General features: G+C 37.3%; 2 protein-coding genes across 3 annotated transcripts in view; both read left to right on the forward strand.

The window, feature by feature from the left end:
* Nucleotides 1–17,280, forward strand: part of LOC112046681 (uncharacterized) — a 55,115-nt gene extending 37,835 nt beyond the window's left edge. The window contains exons 2-7 of the mRNA XM_024083401.2: nucleotides 9,900–10,088; nucleotides 11,144–11,324; nucleotides 12,937–13,047; nucleotides 13,790–13,962; nucleotides 14,254–14,766; nucleotides 15,274–17,280. Of these exons, the coding sequence (XP_023939169.2) occupies nucleotides 9,911–10,088; nucleotides 11,144–11,324; nucleotides 12,937–13,047; nucleotides 13,790–13,962; nucleotides 14,254–14,766; nucleotides 15,274–15,623 (1,506 nt within the window). The 5' untranslated portion in view covers nucleotides 9,900–9,910 and the 3' untranslated portion in view covers nucleotides 15,624–17,280. The remainder of the gene's footprint in view (nucleotides 1–9,899; nucleotides 10,089–11,143; nucleotides 11,325–12,936; nucleotides 13,048–13,789; nucleotides 13,963–14,253; nucleotides 14,767–15,273) is intronic.
* Nucleotides 17,281–20,118: 2,838 nt separating this feature from the next.
* Nucleotides 20,119–22,057, forward strand: part of LOC112046693 (spectrin beta chain) — an 83,677-nt gene continuing 81,738 nt past the window's right edge. Inside the window, exon 1 of one of the 2 annotated variants that reach the window (XM_024083419.2) lies at nucleotides 20,119–20,442. The gene's annotated coding sequence lies outside the window, so the exon portion shown is untranslated. The remainder of the gene's footprint in view (nucleotides 20,443–22,057) is intronic. The other variant, XM_052886280.1, reaches the window with a different exon arrangement.

Below are 22,057 nucleotides of genomic sequence, written 5' to 3' on the forward strand. Positions count from 1 at the left end.
GGAATACATTCCACAAAATGCTTCCCATCTTACTCGAAATATTTTTTTATAATCTACTGGCAGTTCTTAAGGTTAGCTTGTTTAAAAAACATACAAACAAACTCTTCCGCTCTATTATACATATTATAGTATAGATAAAAAAATACAGGGAATAAGATATCATACAGAATTCTACTAATATTATTCAATGTCATGTATTGAAACTGGAAACCTTTTTTTAAGCAGGTAATTAATCCTCCGAATGTTTGACTTAAACAAATATCCTATTTCATAATATATTGGGTGATCGTTATTGGATACTGAATACACCATTTCGTTTTAGTTTTTCTGAACGACCTTAAGGTCGCCATTGACGGTCAATTATTCTCACGTTTCTGAAAAGCAAACGGCAGTACCCACGCGGCATACTATACAAGTCATGTACGTAGTGACCAACACACGATCATAGTTGTGGTGCTACAGAAACGTGAGAATAATTGACCGTTTGTGGCTAGCGTTAAATAAAATCGAACGGCTTTTACAGTCGATATCTAAAACATTTCCTTTTGTTTCAAATAATTTACTACCTACTTCTGTTTTAGCATAGCCAGCAACGGGTTAAATAGTCAGTTAATTAGGGTCTTAGGCCGTTCATTAAACTCCGGCATCTAAGAATAAAAAAAGAATTTTCCAAATCGGTTCAGGCGTTTTCGAGTAATCTGTGAACATACATAAAGAATGAAAAAATAAATTTAAGTATGTTCGACGAATTGAGAACCTCCTCCTTTTTTGAAGCTGGTTAAAAACTAATAAGCCAAGTTCAACTTGTAAAGCCTGACCTATTAAAAGTCAACCGATTGACTTGGCTATGGCTAACCAAGCCCTAGTTGCCCTAGTCTAGTGATTCAATAGTCTTTACATGAATATCTGGTGAGTTCCAATCAACAAGCTGTGGAATAATACTGGACATTATAACACCTGCACGATCGCTAACGCTTCGAAAACTAGTAAAATGTATGGGAATGACATTTGCTATAGACATGTCACGTGATCAAGATCTGTTAATTCCATACATTTTTCTAGTTTTCGAAGCGATCGCTAAGATCGTAGAAAGAGAATCGACGTGTTACTTGGCTACAGGGGCTGATTATTTAGCATTTTTTTACGTAGATCCTCCTAAAATCCTCATGAATTGGATATCTTCGCCCTTCACGATACGGCCACGGAATTATGTCAGACTCATACAGACTAAACGCCACGGTATTCCATATCACTGCTTGGTGACTGTGCCACGGCTAGTTCTGGCATTCCAGTCCAGAGATTGCAGAAATTTGAGAAGAAAAATATGAGAGAAATGAGAAAGAACAGAAGGAATCATGACCTTTTTAACTTTAATAAGATATTGATTGAAGATGCTCTGATTGTAACAATTTCAATGTTTGCCATACTTATTGATGATGATGACATAAAAAGGTGAAACTCATTGATCGTTGGAAACGCAGCGTCGAGGGAACTTTGTAACAATGCCTGTGAGAAGCTGGGTAATGTGTAACAGCGAAATGCTATGTTCAACCATTTTTTTTTCATCGCTCATTATGTCTCTTTATCGCTGTCTTGATAACTATAAAATAAATATTAGGAATTATAAATCAAATTAAGTGGTCAAAGACATATAAGATCGTTGGGTCAAAAGTTTTTATATTAGGTACTTACACACATAGGTATGTGTGAATCGAATCCTCAAAGCAAATGTGAATAAATTTCTCGTAACTCAATAATTTTGAAATTCTCAAGAGTAAGTATTTATGAGGAAGGCAATATAGACAGACACACAGACGTTAGATTTTCTAGAAACAATGCAACAAAACAAGAAATTATACAAGAAAAACGTACCTTTACTTAATTCCCTATAATCTAAGAGTAGTATTTACACACATATTCTTCCTGTGCTTGGAATAAATTATAACACCATAAAGACTACAACAACGCGAGTAGGAAGTTATTAAAAAGCATTAGAGGTACTTAATTCGAATACTTATATGGTCTGGCAAATTAAGAGTCACAAGAAATTCGCTGCGTATTGTATGATGGAACAAAAACCCATTGAGTTCGTAGTGGTATCTACATCGTTAAACAGCCAGTGCAGAGGTAATTATGAGCATTTACTCAAGCGGGATGCTTCATGCATGTCAAGCATGATGCGAATTAATGTGAAGTGTAGAAAAAGTTGTAATGGGCGGCTAAGGCGTTAGATGATAATATCTGGGTGATCGAGCTCCGCTTGGTGTATTTTTTTTCTTATAAGTTGTGGTTTGTCATACTAAATCCCATGAAAACAATCATCAAAGGTTTTCATGGGATTTAGTAATAATTACCTACTGTCTAAAGAGTTTCAAGTATTTATTTCCGTCATGTAATATTTTTGGCAACAATATTTTATCCCGCTCTTCACGTTCGCCAGTGCGTTGGCCGATGTATTGACCAGTGCGTTGGTATATGCGTTGACCAGTGCGTTGGTCGATGCGTTTAATTCGTAATAATGTCTCTGATCTTCCATAATTTGGTATGAACGATGTTCACGACATGTCCTTCACTTACCAGTAACGGTGTCGGCCATTACGCTGGTTTTAGGCTAATGGTCACCCAGATTTAATGTAACTTAATGTAAAAAATAAAATTATGTACGGGCAATTTGTTGTGTTACCATTAAATTAGAAGAATATTATGGACATTCAAAGGTAAACCTTAAGGTTCCGAATTTAACTAATTATTTAATAATAGCATAGAGTTTAAAAAAAATTGTAAATTTTCAAAAGAATCAAAGTAATCAATATAGGCTCTACTCATCGAGTCGCAAGAGGCAATGGGGAGATAGGTGGGTAATAAATAGCTATAGTACGCGGTCTATAAGTTGACCTATGCACAGAAACTCATTTTTGGATGTCAGCGTAGGTTCGGGCTAGTAACCATCGCAACACCTTGACGACATCACAATCGCGTACGAATTCTTTAATTTTTTAATTATTTGACATTTTTTTTTTATTCTTTACAAGTTTGCCCTTGACTACAATCTCACCTGATTGTAGGTGATGATGCAGTCTAAGATGGAAGCGGGCTAACTTGTAAGGAGGAGGATGAAAATCCACACTCCTTTCCGTTTCTACACGACATCGTACCGGAACGCTAAATCGCTTGGCGGTACGTCTTTGTCGGTAGGGTGGTAACTAGTCACGACCGAAGCCTACCACCAGCCAGACCTGGACCAATTAAGAAAACCTCAATCGGCCCAGCTGGGGATCGAACCCATGACCTCCGTCTTGTAAATCCACCGTGTATACCACGGAGGCCGTCAAAACAGTTATTACTGAGCAACCACGGGGCACATTTTGAACACTTTAGTTTGTAATTGTACTTGCGTAGATGACCGCTATTTTGGTTCCACTTACTTGCTGGGGTCTATACTTAGATAGAAAAATGAAATGACGAGCGTGCACCGAAAGCACAGTGGTAAAAAGTGTTGGAGAGAGAGAGATTTGAAAAAATCTATTGATCTCTTAAACTTATCGACGCAACGGCACTTAATTGGCAGTGCTTAATTTCTAGTAGCAATTCAATAATAGTAATTGAAGAACTACTTGTAGATTGTACTATTATAATGTATTCTATGGCATTACTATCTATAGGTAGGTACTTATAATCAGAATGAGATGGCAATGAACTTTGCTAGCAAGAAATTATAAAATGATTATCCTCTGGCATCTTATTATATTGGATAACTCGAAATTAACTGCCAATTCAAGATTTGTGATCATGAAATCGCTACTTACGGTACTTATATCTATGAATGTATGAATGTTTTAGGTATGATAATATACAGGAAGAAAATTTTTTTAGTGCGGATATTTTTATATTTTGTACATAAACAAAATTTAATGATCACGTATTTTTTCTTTTTTTTTTTAACTCAAAAATAACAAAATTATCGTTAGCTAAAGTTATTTACTTTTGAACAGAATTTTAGGGTCACCCTATTGTGCGTTTATTTTATTTTCGTTTGATACCTAAAGGACGTCACCACATCACTTTTAAGCTGAATATATCTTGTTTAGTAATAATATGTACATTATTTTGTTATTTTGGAGACATAAATTAAAAAAAAAATTACATTAAATATATCGAACTGTTTGTAGATTTATATTCTATTAATGATACAGAACCACGAAAAAAAATATCCGCACTAAAGACCGAATCACCCTGTATTTGTGAATAATTAACGCTACAAATTAACATAAGGTAGGTTATGTTACATCTTAGACTAACAACACTATCTATGCCTTGCATATTATTTTTATTACAGACTTAAAATTAACTATGGTCGTTATCTCCTCTCATCAGAAAATCTTGAAATCTTAATTTGACGCACTTCCCGGTCTTCTATTAGGATGAAATTTTGCACACGCTCTGAGTTCTGATGACAATACACGACTAGTTAAGAAACGTCATTACAAATCCAATATGGCGGCCTCCACATGCTTGTAACTATGTATGTAAATAATAGTTTAAAAAACTAAAAAACACTTTCTAATGCGTGCTAAAAGCGTGTTTATTAGTTTTTAAACTGTTATTTTTATTATCCTTATGAGTAAGTAAATCCGTTAGATTATGTAGTCTGGGAGCCAAAGAGGCGATTTTAGGATTTACTTGGACGCGGAAGAACATTACGCAGTATTCCATGTTTGTTGTGTTGAGTTGGTACATCTATCTATGTATGAGGCCTTAATATTGTTTTTTTTTTTGGTACGTTTTGGGGCAAAAAATTCAATTTCAGAAATATTCAACCAACACGTCAGATACACCAAAATATGCAATAATATGTTCGCTTGAATCTCCACAGACTTATTACTTATTTCACACGCTTTGTTGTATATTTCATAACTCCTCTTCCACTTAATCCATTTTTCATGTATACTCCCAGCATCAGAAGCATTCTTATAAAAATAAAACGCGGACGGCGGTGTCAGGACACTTTCCATTGTACGAGTACTTTACACAAATTATTAATTTACTTAATAATAATTTAATTTTCCGGCTGCGCCATGTAAGGTTTTGCACAATGAAACCAGTGTTAATCTTGTACTAACTTTATTTCAAGTGTCATCTTACATCACGTATTTATTTTATCAAATACCCTCACAATAAGAGATAATGATTTGAGTGTTCAAAAGCGCGCCTCTTCGTAAATCCACATTTAGCATCACGGGTGATCTGACTATCGACGCAACGCACTAATAACGCATCGCCCTTATATTTGAGACATACTGTGTACTTTCATAGCTAGGTTTCCCGTTACGCCCTGTCAGTAGGCGGTATGGTATCATTCAATAAGTAGAGTGAAAGTGTACCATATCATATGCTATGGCCATGATAGGCGTCGTTACTAATCCATAGTGAACGCACTTTCGAACAATGTCGACAATCATCTAGTCAATCCAGTAGATATATCTACGTGATAGCTCTGTGTTTTGATGACTAGCAAAAAGTCTGGCCTACATTATTGTTTAGTAAAAAGTATAAGGGTGTCGACTACGGAACCCTTATACTTTTGCTGTGTTCGTCTGTACATCTTACCGCTTGTCAGTCAACAGTTAGGTAAGTTGGGATTAAAATTGAAAGAGTTATTGTCGACCAATTACAAACTGTAATTGTTTCGTAGGCACAAATGCCAAATCCTTTTACGCGTGGTTCAACACTCACTTGGTTGATTATCTATTTTCTATAGCTATTTCTATTTTCAATAGCTCCTGATTCTATTCAATCATATAAAAACAATTAAAAATATCAACATATTAATTCTCAAGTTTAACAATTAACTTAAAACTTCGCAGCAACCTAATTAGTTGCAATATTACGTCAATACTCGTTACTAAATGTGACCACTATCTACCTACCCTCAACCCAACCTCAAACCTCAGAAAAAGACACCCGAAAACCTTGTGATGTAGTAGGGTTAAACCTTGTTATGTAATCTTTGGATCTACCAAATCGATGAACCGAAAAATTCTTTGACCCATAGAAAGCTGTATTTTCACCGAGTAATATGGACTATATATATTTTTATCCCCGTATTCAAACAGAAAAACAGAACTAAGCGAGTGAAACAGAGAATGATTTGACTGTTTGTTTGCACTGAATAGGCTCTGAAACTACTGAACCGATTTGGAAAATACTTTCACTGTTGGAAAGCTACACTATCCCTGAGTGCTATAGGCTAAGTTTTATCCCCGTATTCCTACGGGAACGGGAACTACGCGGGTGAAACAGCGAGTTGTTTGCTAGTAATATATAAAGCGGTAGAGGTTCCGAAATATAATGAAGTAGCTACAACATTCTTGGAGAGCCGTTCACACGCACTCGCCGTCCGAGATTCATTTACTTGTAATTACCCACGTGTAATGATAAATTACGCAATCCTACGTAACTGCGTATAACTAAGTGTAGACCACTTGAACTGTTATACAAATAGTGGCGTCAGAGAAATTCATCTCTAGAGATCACTGACCTGCAAGACTTAAAGACAAAACTCAAAAATAATGCAGATATTATCATATAAGTATATGTATGAATTTATGCCTCAATACTAATTTTTAAAGCCGTGATAGACGTAGCGTGCAATTCATACATGCATTAAAGTACTGCATACCCTAAGAGTCTTCTTAATGCTTATTAAATAAAGATTTTACCCCCTTGCTTTATTTTATTACTAGTGCATACCTTATGCACGCCACTGCGTGATAGCCCATGGATATGACTTCTGCCTTCGATTCGGAGAGCATAGGTTCGAATCCGGTCAGGTGGCAGTTATGTATTTTAAGAAATTAAATATCACGTGTCTCAAACTGTCAACGAAAAACATCGTAATGAAACCTGCCCCCCTAGCCAAGTGGCACGTCGATTCTCTTTCTGCGATCGCAAACGCTTCGAAAACTAGAAAGATGTATGGGAATGACATTTGCTATCGACAGGTTACGTGATCAAGGTCTGTCATTCCCATACATTTTCCAGTTTTCTAAGCGTTTGCGATCGTAGAAAGGGATTCGACGGGCCACATGGCTAGGGGCCTGCTTATCCGAGAATTTGCGTGTTTCTCTACGTGTGTGAAATCTGCCAATCTTATTGGGTCAGCGTATTCTTCCCCTATAAAAATAGACTCCTATCACTGAAGTAAGCCATTAAAATATGCTCAATAATGATGAGTTACGCCTCCACGTGTTCTTAACAAAATGAGATCAGTTTTTTAAAACCCTGATTATCTAGGGGAGCAACATCTCACTGGCGTGAGTGTAAAAATACTCAGAGAGTGTGGAGTATGGACCGGCATTTACCGCTACGAACGGTTATGATAAACCGATTCTAATCATTAGGAACGGAGCGTGTTTTCCGGGTTGACTTTTCTTTCCTTCATTTTGTAATTTGTTTCCGCTCAATTGAGCCGATTAATTTTTCGTTTTGCTTAATGCAATTATCAGCACTAACGAACTACTTCGTGTGACTTTGATAGTCACGTAAATGCATTAACTGTTTCGTTTGGCAAGTGGTTAGGCTCAGTGGCGTAGCTAGGTAACCAAGGGCCCTACCCCTGTAGCCAAGTGGCACGTCGATTCTCTTTCTACGATCGCTAACGCTTCGAAAACTTGAAAAATATATGGGAATGACGGATCTTGATCAAGTGACCAGTCGATAGCAAATGTCATTCCCATACATCTTTCTAGTTTTCGAAGCGTTAACGCGATTGTAGAAAGAGAATCGACGTGGATTACGAGTTCCTGGGTTCGATTCCTAGGTCGGAATATAAAATATTGAGTGATTACTTTCTTTTAGCAAATTCTCTCTCTAATGACGGTATTACACCTGTCGTCGATCATGGTTATTGTTGTTAACATCTGATTTAAAAATTATCATCCTAAGCCCACCAACTCGCATAGAATCAGTATAGTGAGATTAAGCTACATATCCCGTCTCCTATAGAGAGAGACTGGCCTATTACTGAAAACGATGAAATAATAGAGTAAAAAGCATTATATGTACTTTTGAGCATGACTGATCGAACTCAGGAAGTGGTTCTATTATAGTTTCTACCAATTGACCCACATATACGAGTAGTAATTGGTCAAATTAAATAAATGCTTGCAAAAAGAATCTATGAAAGCCGAACTGGACTTATAAATAGCGATCATAGATGAGAACGTTCGATAGGAAGAACAGATAGTTCATTATTTGCTCGATACGTTCTATTAATTTCAGAACAATAGGTACGTTATGGCGGAAAATATCAAGCTTCGTATCGGAAGGGTACCGCTAGCCTCTGTATCTAGGTACTTCCGTTGCAAAGTCTTAGATAGCCCAATTAGATTGTTTGTGGCACAATTTTATAAATTTTATAGTAGGTAGATAATTACTAAGGCATAATAGAAAGCCGTGATAGCCCAGTGGATATGACCTCTGCCTTCGATTCAGGAGGGTGTCGTTTCGTATCCGGTCCTGGGCATGCACCTCCAACTTTGCAATTGTGAGCATTTTAAGAAATTAAATATCACGTGTCTCAAACGGTGAAGGAAAACATCGTGAGGAAACCTGCATACCAGACAATTTTGTGTATCGATGCGTGTGTGAAGTCTGCCAATCCGCATAGAGCCGGAGTGGTGGACTATTGGCCTAACCCCTCTCAGTCTGAGAGGAGACTCGAGCTCAGCAGTGAGCCGAATATGGGTTGGATAAGAGAGGTTAGGCCTTAGGCCTCGACTGCAGTCGGCGACGTCTCGGCGGCAGCCAACGGGAGTCGACTGCAGTCGGCAACGCCGTCGCCAACGCAGAAATGCAGCTACTATTTTTGCCACCATTCCATGTGTGCATGATTTATCTAGCTCTTACAATTAATTACGACTAGCTTGTGTTTTGTATTGTAAGTATTCATATATCTTTCTCCAAGAGAAATTTTAAGTTAGCTACTTTAGACATTATTCTAATTTAGGTCGTTGAATGTTACGATTAGATGAACCCGGTTTGCAGAAAATCGTTCGGAATTGCTTTCATTTCCGCCGCGTTGACCACAAACCTGACCGCAGATTATAGCAACGGTTCTAACATTACCAGTCTAGCCTACTGGGCTACTACCATAGACTACTGAATCGACTTCTAATCTTAAAATGTATCACAATTCTAAATCTATTCTAAACGTGCTAATCTCAGGAACTACTGGTCCGATTTGAAAAATTCTTTCAGTGTTAGATAGCCTATTTATCGAGGAAGGCTATTGACTATATATTATCACCGTATTCTTACGGGAACGGGAACCACGCGCGTGAAATTGCGCGACGTCAGCTAGTTTATGATAAAGATGCTTGGAGGCCATTCAGCTTCTACCTAAAAGGAAGTAAAACTAAAAGAAATATTAATGATGTTTACAATTATAAACTATTTTTTTTTTTACTTTTTTTTTATTGAGAAATAATACAATAAGGAACTTAAGCTAACTTATCCTAGTAATATCCTATAACCTATTGTAATATTGTATGATTTTTTTCAATAGAGCAACTGTTAAGTTTCTTGCCGGCTCTTCTTAACAGTAAGCCTTCCGAACCGGTGGTAGTCTTTACCAATACTCGCGGGCCGGGAGGCGTGTAGCGATGAATGAAAAACCCACGATGTACCTCACTTCCCCGCACGCGCGATTTCACCCGCGCAGTCTTTCGCCCCGTCGCCCGCATATCATGGGAGTGTCTTGCCAAGCTAAAGTGAAGCTTGACGTTTCAAAAGGGCTGAAAACTAAGCCTAATTAATTTTGGGTACTTAATTATTATCCTAATAGTACCTATAGGTTAAATTCAAAACATCGTTAGAGATCACAATTTCCTTGATTACAGGGCGCGCCGAGATGTGGCGTGCTATACTCCTCATAGTGTGTGCTGTGGGTGTCCACTGCCGCCAGAACAAGGTCCGTGACGTCACCACGGCTTGTGACAAAGGCTCCATCAGTATACATCTGGAGATGGAGAAGCCATTCAAGGGGCTGGTCTTCAGTAAGGACTTCTCGAGAGAATGTCGAGTTCAAGGTACTATCATAAATTTTGTTAACAGCACTGAATTGAAATTCTCTACAACATGGTTATGAAGGAATGGCACAAAGTTTAGTCTTTTTCTTTTTTCCATTCGTGATCAACCCATATTCGGCTCACTGCTGAGCTCTAGTGTCCTCTCAAAATGAGAGGGGTAAGGCCAATAGTCCACCACGCTCTGGCCCAATACGGATTTACAGACTTCACACACGCAGAGAATTAAGAAAATTCTCTGGTACATGCACGATGTATCTGGATTCCACACGATGTATTCCGTACGATACGTGATATTTAATTTCTTAAAATGCACACAACTGAAAAGTTGGAGGTGCATGCCCCGGACTAGATTCGAAACCACACCCTCGGGGATCGGAGGCAGAGGTCATATCCACTGGGCTATCACGGCTCTTCCTTTTTCCATTCACTACTATCATATTCATCTCTTCTACTCGTTTTGCTTTCTTAGTTCTCTTTTGAGCTTTTCATTTCTTCTGTCTTGTATTGTCTTATTTGACTTTGATTATATGAGAGATCAATTAATGCTAGTAATTCATGCATTATCTTGTATAGATCGCGCCAAACTTTGAGTCCGCTCTGATATTGCAACACTCCAACACTCCGCAGCTATTATTAACTCAACTGGGATATGCATTTATTTACTGAACGACCACATGCCTCGTTTTCAGAACGTACTCGAAGTTTGTCACAAAGCTATAGGTCATTAACTTATTATCATTAACAATTCACATTTGGCTCACTGTTGAGATCGAGTCTCAAAGAACGAGAGGGTTTAGATTTTAGGCTAATAATCCACCAATGCGCATTGGCAGACTTGTCACATGTGGATGGATTTTCAGGTATTCAGTTATGTTTTTGATTTACCGTTAGAGGCACGTGATATTTAATTTCCAAAAATGCACATAACTGAAAAGTGGGCGATGCATGTATCGAATTCAAACCCTCAGAATCCAAAGCAGAGGTCATGTCATTAGGCTATCACGGTTTTTAATTTATAATTCTGTGGATTTGACCTTTGAATATTAAAATTTCAGGTCAGATGCAGTCAAACATATCGCTTCACTTGCCCACCAACGCCTGCGGTGTGCGCACATCAACCCTCAACACCACAGTAGCCGAGCCTGGTGACCACGAGGACTTGTACTATACTGTGGAGCTGGTCGTCCAAATGGATAGGCAGTTGCAACAATCCTCCGACCAAGACTTGATAGTGAGGTACGAACTTTGTTCTTTTCGTTACGTCACCTATGGATAGAGCCGAAAGGTTGTCTAACTGTCGATTTTCTACAAGACTCGTTTTGAATGCACCCAGAAACTTTTCGATCTAGTTTCTCTTTCACCTTTGAGAAAGAATACAATAAGAAACTTAAGCTATCTTATCCTAATAACTATACAAATCATGCCCACATGGAATGGTGGCAAGAATACTGGCTGCATTTCCGCGCTGGACAGACAGGCTGATCCGTTGTGCAAAAAATGAGCCAGCCCTTCTGTCACCAGTCGAGGCACCTTTTTATCATCTCAGGCATCGCAGTAGTCTGAATCGTAGTTGATGTTCCTGGAACTCGTTAGAAGTGTTTTCGTTCCTGATCCACACAGCGAAGTTACGGAATGCCAGAATGAAGTTCCAGCTTCTGTTTTCCCTATCATCTACAACATAAGTATCTTCAAGTAAAGAATGAATACATTTTCTATACGAGTGCGTCCCACCTTAGCTGCCATATTAGGTTTTGCCGAATTCTAAAATAGAACAGTCAGTAACACCAATAAATAGTAATTTGTTGTACCTAGGTAGTTTGCAGATAATAGAGCCTGTTCGTACACTTTAGTCAGCCTTGACATTTGCTAGTACAGAAGCCAAGGCGTGGTATGGGAATAATAAATCGGTAGGTAATACTACTCAGTTTTCGTTTACTGCCGGTATTCTTAGGCAATAAGGAAGAGCTTACTGTCTCATCCCTTTCTTATCTTTTACCTCATAGCCATAACATTTAGAATAATATCTTTGAATTGACTGTTGTGGAACATGTTATATAGTAAGCGGACTGCCTCATTGGCCCCGTGGTTAGCTGGTTCAGCTACGGACAATGAGGTCCAGGGTTCGAATCCCGGGGCAGGCCAACAAAAACAAAATAGGTTATTGGGATTTTTCTTACGAGGAAAATCTTAATAGCAGCCTGGAGTTGGGAAGTTGGCGGTGTTAGTACACCCCCGTGCCTCGAAAAGCACGTAAAGCCGTCGGTCCTGCGCCTGATCTCTCACCGGTCGTGTCGGTCTGCCGTCCCATCGGATTTCGAGAGTGAGGGAAAAGAAAGTGCACCTATGCTTGCACACACTTGTGCACTATAATATCTGCGTACATGGTTAATCTCATTATGAGATTAGCCGCCGTGACCGAAAAGTCGGTCGGGAGCATATTATTATTATTATAGTAAGCGGATTATCGACTCGGGTTTAAATATTACATAGCAGAAGGCCGACTACAAACTTTAACCTACTTTTCCTCCTACCTCAGAGGAAAGGGGATTTGGAGGCGGAAAGTCAATAGAATTAAAACAAATTATGGTCTGACGACTCAGTTGCTAAGGCGCTGACGATGACATTAACATATAAATATTGATTGCCTTAGTGGAAATCTTTTAGGTATATCAAAACTTCAAAATTAAAGAAAGGTAGGACACCTATTTCCTGATTACTGTCATAGGGTAAAAGCAATACATTCTTGCCAAGAACCGTAAGCACGCCTTAGGTAAGTTCTGAAAGGGTGTCATAGATCTGTCGCGTGATACGTGTTCCAAGACTGACGTGATAAATACATGCATTACAGGTGCAAACTGCAGCCGCGTGCGGTGCGCATAGTCAGCTCAGCGTTGGAGGGCGTCATTAAAACTAAACTTCGAGAAATGACCGGACACGGGCACGACGGAAGGCGGATGAGGTAATATTCAAACTGTACTTTGACTGTGTAGCATATAATCAGTCAGGTTTAACTTGTACAACGACTCTTCAACAGCGGATGTTCCAATATAATTATCATACTAGTCGATTGAACAAGTTAGTGTCCTAAACTTAAGTGTAAAGCCTAAAAGGTGGTCTTAAGCACCTCAAAAGAACTGCTCGCGAGGACCATCCTACAGCAGGACACAATACACCACTCTGCACTTGTGGCAAAGGTGTTCCTTGCCTTGATAACCATAATAGGTGCTTTTCAAACTAGAACACAGTAATGCACATACGTAAACGTACAGCCAAAATAAACATCGTGGTAGACGTAATGTGTTGAGATTTGTATATGTATACTTCCTCCTTGCTTAATTCCTTATTACTGAAGGTCGTGACCTCTAGGTGCCTCTAGCTATAGTAGTTCTTGGATAATGTCGCGCCATGTGGCTAAACTTTTCGCGACTTGCAGTACTTTTGTTGACTTAAGTATTTGCCAATCGCCAATAACAAACATAGTTCAACAGCATCCATAATGTGATATTGTTTAATGTATCTATTTTAGACTGGAAAGCTTCTATCTCATACTAATTCCTTCAAGTAGACACGTGTAAGTTTAAAAAATAAAATGTGTAATGTAAAAAAGAAGCATTCAGCCCTTCCTAAATACCTATCTATCCTACAAGTCAGACAAAACTTTTGGATTTTTTTTCCAAATTTGTTTTAAATTTTATTTTCAGAACCGGTCGTAACCGACAGGGCTGGGACAATCAAGGTGAGATGGAGCAGAGACAATATCTGCTGGAGTCTGCCCGAGCTTGGATGGACTTAGCGCCGATAGTCACAGGCGCCGAACCAGCTACGGTGGAAGTTGGGCAGCCGACAAGATTGCTTATACAGTGCACTCTGCCAGGTAGTATTCTACTTTCTGCCCAAAGGCAGATTCTGTTCTATAAAGACATGAATCTATTCAAGGCAAATTCTTTCTAGTATAGGCACAAAGGCTCAATTAATGGCCTGAAAATTAACAATATGCAGGTTTTTTTCAAATCGATGGCATATGTGATGGGAAAGGACGATTTAGATTAAAAAACACCTCAATTTTAAGCGTCAACTGATTGCTAAAAATCCCACATTTAAGTGAAATGTTTACTCATTTTGTCTGAAAGTCTGAAATCTTAAAAATGTCAATTTCATTTTTCAGTGGGAGTTGGTTTGCGCGTAACAAATTGCGTAGCACATGACGGGCTAGGGGAAGCTTCGCAGAAACTCCTCGACGAAGCAGGCTGTCCCATCGACGAAACGATCTTCAACAAGCCATCAATCCATCGACACGCGCAACCTGAAATGGACTTCACTGAAAACCCAGTTGACCCCAAACAAAATATCGAGGAAAACATAAAAATATCGAAAGACCCTGACTATATTTTCAAAAACATGATGATGTATCAACATGCAGTGACCACTTTCGCGGCTTTTAAGTTCCCTGATAGAGCAAAACTACATCTCTCTTGTGGGATAGAGTTATGCAAAGGCCCTTGTCCTCATGTTGATTGCAAAGTGCTGCAGAAGCCACAACAGACCAAGGATGGGTTGGTGAGAAAAGCTCGTCTGGACAAAGAAGCGAAAGGTGTGGTTATAGATAGGTTGGAGGTGTACAATAGTATAGAAGTACTGGCTCCTAATATAGAGTTAGAAGATGAAGCTTCAATTAGAGGTAAACAGATTTCAACTTGTATGATCGAAATTGGATTTAAACATTTTAATTAATTATTATTATATTATTTTTACAATGATACAATAGTTTGGTGGTGGTTTTGGTCGGAGTTGTATGGATATTTTGCAGTAACTACTCGTAATATTGTTTATGTAACTTATAACTGCCTCAAAGGTCCAGTATAGCATACGAGTAAGTAACATCGGATCACGAGGTTTTGGATTCCAATCCTAGGTCGGTTCTATCTCCCAAGACATTCTAAGAACGTTCAGAAACTCAGAAATTCTAAGTCCGAAATTAAAAAATTGGTTGTGTTACACCGCTTGACTTCAAAAGCACGATTAACATTATGTTTGTAGTTATTGTTGAAAACTCAAACATTATAGGCACGAGTGTAGTGTCTAGGCTTTGCTATTGAAATAGGCAGATAATGTATCGCTAGATGGCGCCAAATAATCACGTGATCAAAATTACTTGTGTATCATCAAGCTTTTCTTTGTATTACAGGTTCAAGAAGAGTAGAACACGTAGATGAATTCGTGCGCGGCTTCTCTCCAGGAGACAAGACGATTTGCCTGTCACCAGGAAAAATGGCACTTGCGTTTTGCGTTTTAGGAGTCATTTTCCTTTGCGCAATAGCCGTTGCTTTCGCATCACTAGTGCGAGCGAGACGGCGCATGACCCGTGAACCGGTGCATACATCCCTCTCATTCTACACTGGCAGCAAGAGTATGTTCTCTTCCAGTGGTAGCAGTAGTTCTGGCTTGAGTGGAAGTAAGCTCCTATTGACTGACAGTCCATATATGGACCACCATTCTTCTTCCAGCAATAATTGGCCCTACACTAGAGCATATTGATTTGAATAAATATCAACCTAAGTGATTTCCTATTGAATAATGTGTAAAATAATATTATTTTACAAAGAATAATTTATATGACTGATTTATGAAGATTAGCTATTTATTATTTATGAAAAATATTTTTTATACATATCAGAAGTAAGACACTATGATGGGCAGATCTTCTCAAAGCTACAAGGGTCCATAAATTAAGTTGACAAACTTTCTGAAACTGGGAAGGTTTTTATTTTAGGTGGAAGATCTAGCTACCATAGATTCTCGTTCTAAATCAATTAAAATGAAAAATATTGCGTTACACCTAGACCTAGATTAGAATTTTAAGCTCTCTAAGTTCTAAAATATTAAATTCAATTTACAAAACAGACTGCCACACGTGTACCTAAAAGTTGTTTAATCATTTTATCTTTTATTTTTTTAACTTGCTTGCTTTTTAAGGGCGTCGCGTGCCTAAGAATTTTTTTTTCTGCTTCTTAACATGAGGAACCATGTCTCCAGTCACTAGACCTTTAGCTTCAGCAACTCTTCTCTCCTCCTCCTTCAGTCGTATTCCTCACATATGAAGGTCTTGTCCACCTTCACCCTTGAATTTGGTTTTTCCTGTGTCTTCGGCTACATATTATTTGATTAAAAAAAATAAAAGATGTCAAAGAGCATTCAACAAGACAAGCAACTGTTATGCGCTATGCATTAATTTCTTACAACAGATGAGACCCACACACCAATGATATTTCATACCAGAGATGGGGCACTAGCGCATCAAAACTGAGGTAGACAAATGTGAAAAATTGACTTTATTTCATTTAGTCGCTTACTAAACAACGAACGTTGATTAAAAAATTAATTATAGCTTATAATACTTCTATAATTCAGTTTAAACACTGTTTACAAAGAGGCAAGTAGCCTATTGTCTGCAAAGTCAAGTTGTGTGTTCAGGAAGTGTAAAAACTAATAAATACATGGAATGGAATGGAATAAGAATGGAATAAAGACAAAATTATGCATGTATGGTGTAGCTAAATTCGGATCACTTTTTACGGTGGTTTTGTAGGGACGTAACCTGTCTAACATTATCATTGACACCCACTATATTGTGTACTTGTAGTCGTAATATCGTAAGAAATTAACGCTAGACTTGGTTACTTGGTGAATTATATTGGAGGCGGAACGATTTTAATTTTATTGTAATTGTAAAAAAAATAAGACAACTTTGTCATTTGAGGAGGTGCTTCTGTAATTTAAGAGATAATTTAATGTATCTTTTAAAGACTCCACTATATTATATTTAAGTACAAAGTGGTTCTACAGATACAAGAATAAGGTCTGGCAGATACTATAGTTTTAAGAATTTAATTTAATTTATTTTAATGCATTAGCACTTCCTCGAAAATAATTTATTAGTGTTAATTTAAATTATCTTATAAGTATTTATCTAAACATATAAAATAGAGTTTAGCCTGGTCAGAAAAATAGAAAACATTTCACGTTGCGGAAAAACAAGGAAGTAATTTCTTCTACAAGCTATGCACAGCAAGCAGAATGCTAATTTTCTGGTCAGGTTAAACATACATAAAAATATTTATTTTCTAGAAAAGGTCATTGTGATACAATTATGACCTAAAGCATAATATTTTTTTTTATTTTTTATAATAAACAACAATACAATAAAGGAAACTGTTTTATTTTAGTTACAGAATTACAACCCTCTATATTCTAGGCTTCGTTATAAATTGTATCAAAGAATCGATGTTTTTAAAGTCAAAAGTCAAAATTCATTAGTTTACAAGCATTTTTGAAAAGTCAAGATTATGTCATAATTTAATTGAATCTAATGGTGGTAATAATAGTCGAAAACTTAAAACTAAAGTTACAAGGGTTCCAAACGCGCCTTGTCCTGAGAACAGCCCACAACAAACTCAGCCAAGGTTTTTTTTTGTTTACCACCATTTTACAAACTTATTTAAAACTAAGCACACAGTCGTATTTTACAGTTTAACACTAAGCTTTTTTATCATTAATATAATCATTAACACTATATAAAGCCTTTCCCAAAAGCTTGCGTTTAATAAACATTAACCATGAATTTATACAAATGTATGATGTACTATTACCAGACTTTTTTAAATGAATTATTAGGTAGGTTATGAGTATTTTATGGACCTACCTAATCATTATCAGCCCATTTTAACGGCCCACTGCAGTGCCAGGTCTCCTTGCTTATCATCATTAGTAATCCATATTCGGCTCATTGTTGAGCACGAGTGACACGAGTCTCCTCTCAGAATGAGAGCGGTTAGGCTAATAATCCTCCACGCTCCACGCCAATGCGGATCATACACGTAGAGAAAGATAACTCGCAGTTATGCAGGTATCCTCACAATGTTTTCGTTCACTGTGTGAGACACGTGATATTTAACTTCATAAAGAAAGATATGTAGCTTAGACCCACCACGTTGCTCCAATGCGGTTGGCTAGTTTAAGCTGATTGTGGACCGACGGCTTAACGTGTTCTCCGAGGTACAAGAGTGTTTTATCAGCTGCTTCACCACTCCAGAATATTTTTGAAAATGTATTCGAAGAAAGAAAAGCTCGGTATTTCAGTTCGAACCCGGATTCGAACCACTGAACCAATCTAGGCAATTGTTTCTTCATTACCTTATCAAACTATCAACTTAAATGAATGGCCAGAGACTTTGGTTGCTTGGCTATATCTAGGTTCATTCAAAATTGTCTATATTTTTTATCTGGAGAGCATCGCTCTTCCCACCCCCTTGGCGACTCCCTAAATAGGTAGAGATTAGAATATAGGAAGGTGTATCATTTCAACGTAAATGATAATGAAATTAAAAAAGGTCAGTTGTAATAATATATTATTATCTACGACAACCCCAAGTTTAAAAATCGCGCCATTACGATCACGGCGCCATCTTAGAGATAACGTAAGAAAATCGTTAGTAAAATAACAATCTGTAATTTGTAGTATTATCTGGGTAACTCTACTTTGTCTATCAAATACATTTTTATCAATGCACACTATCAATATTTTGACAATAAGTCAAGCGACTGATAGTGTATAAGAAGCCTATCAGGTGATATACCATAGACGAAATATAAAAATAGTAATGACTCTATGGTTCATGCCAAGGTATGACATCATTTCTGTCAAAGATAAATGTAAAAACAGAAGTTCCACCCGTAAAGTTATAATATTAGTAGAAATTTAGAAAAATTTAGGTGACTATTACTATTTTTCTTAATGTTTTTACTTTTTTTTTAAACTTCTTTAAAAATTTAATTGGGGATTTTGCTGGTGACTGTGGTACGAAAAGTATAATCGAGCGTAGGCGAACTGACGTTGAGAGGGAGAGCTAGGTTTTACTTCAGTCGCGTGGTCCTAAGCACACTGTCACTATAAGCGCACAATCAAACCAAAACATCGTGACCGTGTTTCTCACCATAATCATTTTAAAATATATGATTTGTTGGATCAATCAACTGCTTGTCACTTTAATATTGTAGGACAGCAAAACGAGGTAGTAGGTACATGCACATACACTTATTAGTCCACCAATTATTTACTTTGAATCATCGTTTGTCACAGATAAAAAACTTAAAGCTAAAAATCCTTTTTTTATGAAATTTCACATTAGAATCAAATATGAAATAGAACTAGCTTATGAACTGCCATAATTAAAGAAAACATATTTTTTTAATCTAACTTGAAATTTCACCGAGTAAAATAGGCTTTATTTATAGCCCCGTAATTCCACAAAACGGAAACTACGCGGGTAAAACAACGGGGTGTCTGCTAGTTTAAAATAATAGGATAATTGAATAAAAATTTCATTAAAAAAAATTTAACCGACATCCAACAAAAAAAATAACCTAAGCTAAAAAGCAAAAAATAACATCTTACCTATGTGCTATCTTACTAAACTGATCAGAAAAGTTTGAAGGCGGCCAAGCCAGTGATGTTTTAATTCAAGGCGTTTAGATTACAAAATTTCTGTGCATCTTTCAGAAACGGCTTTATTTTCATTAATACAGCCACAACCCATCCAGGTAGGAAATATCTCATCAATAGAAATTAATCAAGCTGAAACAAAAGTTAACTGCTATAAATCGTTGACGAGTTCCATCGTCTGTATTTCGGCTCTATCATCAGACCAACTCCAGACCTTCATAAAATTGTAGTGATTTAAAATATCTTATGAAAACACTAACAAACGTACTAGCAGTCACTACGATTCCTCAGAGTTGCCCTCGATTTTTCCAGGATGCCATCATCAGATCCTGACATGAACAAAATGTGACCACCCTGGAAGTAAACCCTTCTAAACAAAAAAAAAGAATTTTCAAAATCGGTCCATAAATGACGGAAAAATCGCTGGACATGAATAAAAAAAACATACATACAGCCGAACGTAGAACCTCCTCCTTTTTGTAAATCGGTTAAAAAAGTTAGCTGTCTACCAACCGCATATTCTATGGCATGGGCGGAAAGGTGATGCTTTCGCGGCGATCTTTTGCTTTGCCTTCGCGTCGCCGTGTTCGTACTCGACTCGCATTCACGGATGATAATATTCAGAGTTCCGACTGATTCTATATGAATAGTGATTATTTAAAAGCGTCGTTGTTATGAAGTGATCGGGTTATGATTTTGAAGTAGAAAGCCGACTGTGAGACAGTATTTGTTTGTGTATATTTGACCTAATATCTTGGTACAAGGTGATACGAATCCGTGAATCCGTGCGTGTTATTTGTGAGTTTATGTGTCAAGCTGTGTTTTAGGACCGGTGCTTATTATTTTTAATTGAAGGTAAGTCTTTGCTCCAAGGTTCCACAACTTCCACAGTTCCACAACACAAGAATTTTCGTAACCAATTGGATTCAATTTCGAAACGGTTGGTCTGCCAAATACAGGTTTCGCGTGCCGTGTTATTCTGTCCTATCTATCAAATGTGGTAAAGGATCTTTAAAAAGTATAATTTATCTATTTTCAAAAATATTGTTTATAATCTAATACAGTAATATTCATACATAACTTATTGTTCCGGTTGAGCAATTTGCAGAAGCCAAATAAGGGTACGAATGCTTGCCGTAAGTACCATCCAACTTGCCTTGGTCCATTGATGCCGATATTGCTAGTTAATCCAGTGTCAAATACATGAGTTATTTATTTTAATTCAATAAAAAAAAATCTACATCTTGTATATTAAAAACTTTAATGATGTTTTGGGCATCACTTACTTGTACCTTTGCCTAAATTAAGAAAAAATACATTATCAATACCTATAAACGTGATCATGTTTCCCCTCTCTCTCTATATTTCATCACAAGATTATCTCTTTGGTCGCATGTTAACACCACAGGTGCATTAAAAATAAACTATTACAAGTTAATAAATTGTTAGTTAATTGTTAATGATAATGACCAGAACTAAAGACTTATCATCATGCTCTTTACACTCTTGTACCTCAGGGGTGTAAAACCACCAACTTTCCAACACTCACAATCTATACTGAAAATGTCTTTATAGTAAAGAAAAGCTCAGTATCACCCCATCCAAGACTCAAACCTGTGACCAAGTGATTCTATAAACCACTGGACCAACAAGACTTTTAGAGTTGGAAAGCAGAGACTGTAATACACATTTTTATAATTATATAATACAACAAATAGAGACATTTTGTTTCAAAGTACAACTTTATCTAAAACTTAGTATTGTTTACTTCATACACAACAAATAATCTACCACACCCAATCTACTTGTGTTATCATATAAAATCATTAATGTTATACGCCTATTGCCTACACATAATGGCTATGATATTTTACAAATGAAAGGAAATCCATCATATTTAAATATTACATCTTTAGCTTTGCCTCAATAACCTGTTTGTTCTAAAGAGGTTTTAGTTTTGATGGTCTTGCTGCCATAGTACCTGTGGCACACAACAGTATATCAGTTACTGGTAGAATGTACGGCTGCTTTAGTAGGATCATACTAGGCTAATCAAATTTTATCAAATTTGATTAGCCTAGTATGAAAGGCAGGGAGAACAACACGAGCAGAGAACGGGGAGTGTTGATCGATCATCAAGGAATACCTTAACCCTACATCCTGTAGTTACAAGTTCAGGACTCTGCTTGGAGTTTTTCTCTCTACGATGCGATGTACCTGACGCACCCGCACGGTGAATCCATGGAATGCTAAGACATTCATCTCAGATTGGATATCTATAGAGGAGAGCTCAGCTTTCATTTCCATTAATATTGTAATGAAAGATAATGGGCAATAGGAGCACCCGCTCATCAAAAGAAAAAATTATTAGCTTATATTAGAGAGTGTACCAGACTCAATTATCCATAACTGAAATGGGTTGTGGAGGACAGGAAGAGGACTGCCAAACTCTGTTATGTTGATGGCACTG

The sequence above is a fragment of the Bicyclus anynana genome, chromosome 16, assembly GCF_947172395.1.
Source record: "Bicyclus anynana chromosome 16, ilBicAnyn1.1, whole genome shotgun sequence".
Classification (NCBI taxonomy): Eukaryota; Metazoa; Arthropoda; class Insecta; order Lepidoptera; family Nymphalidae; genus Bicyclus; species Bicyclus anynana.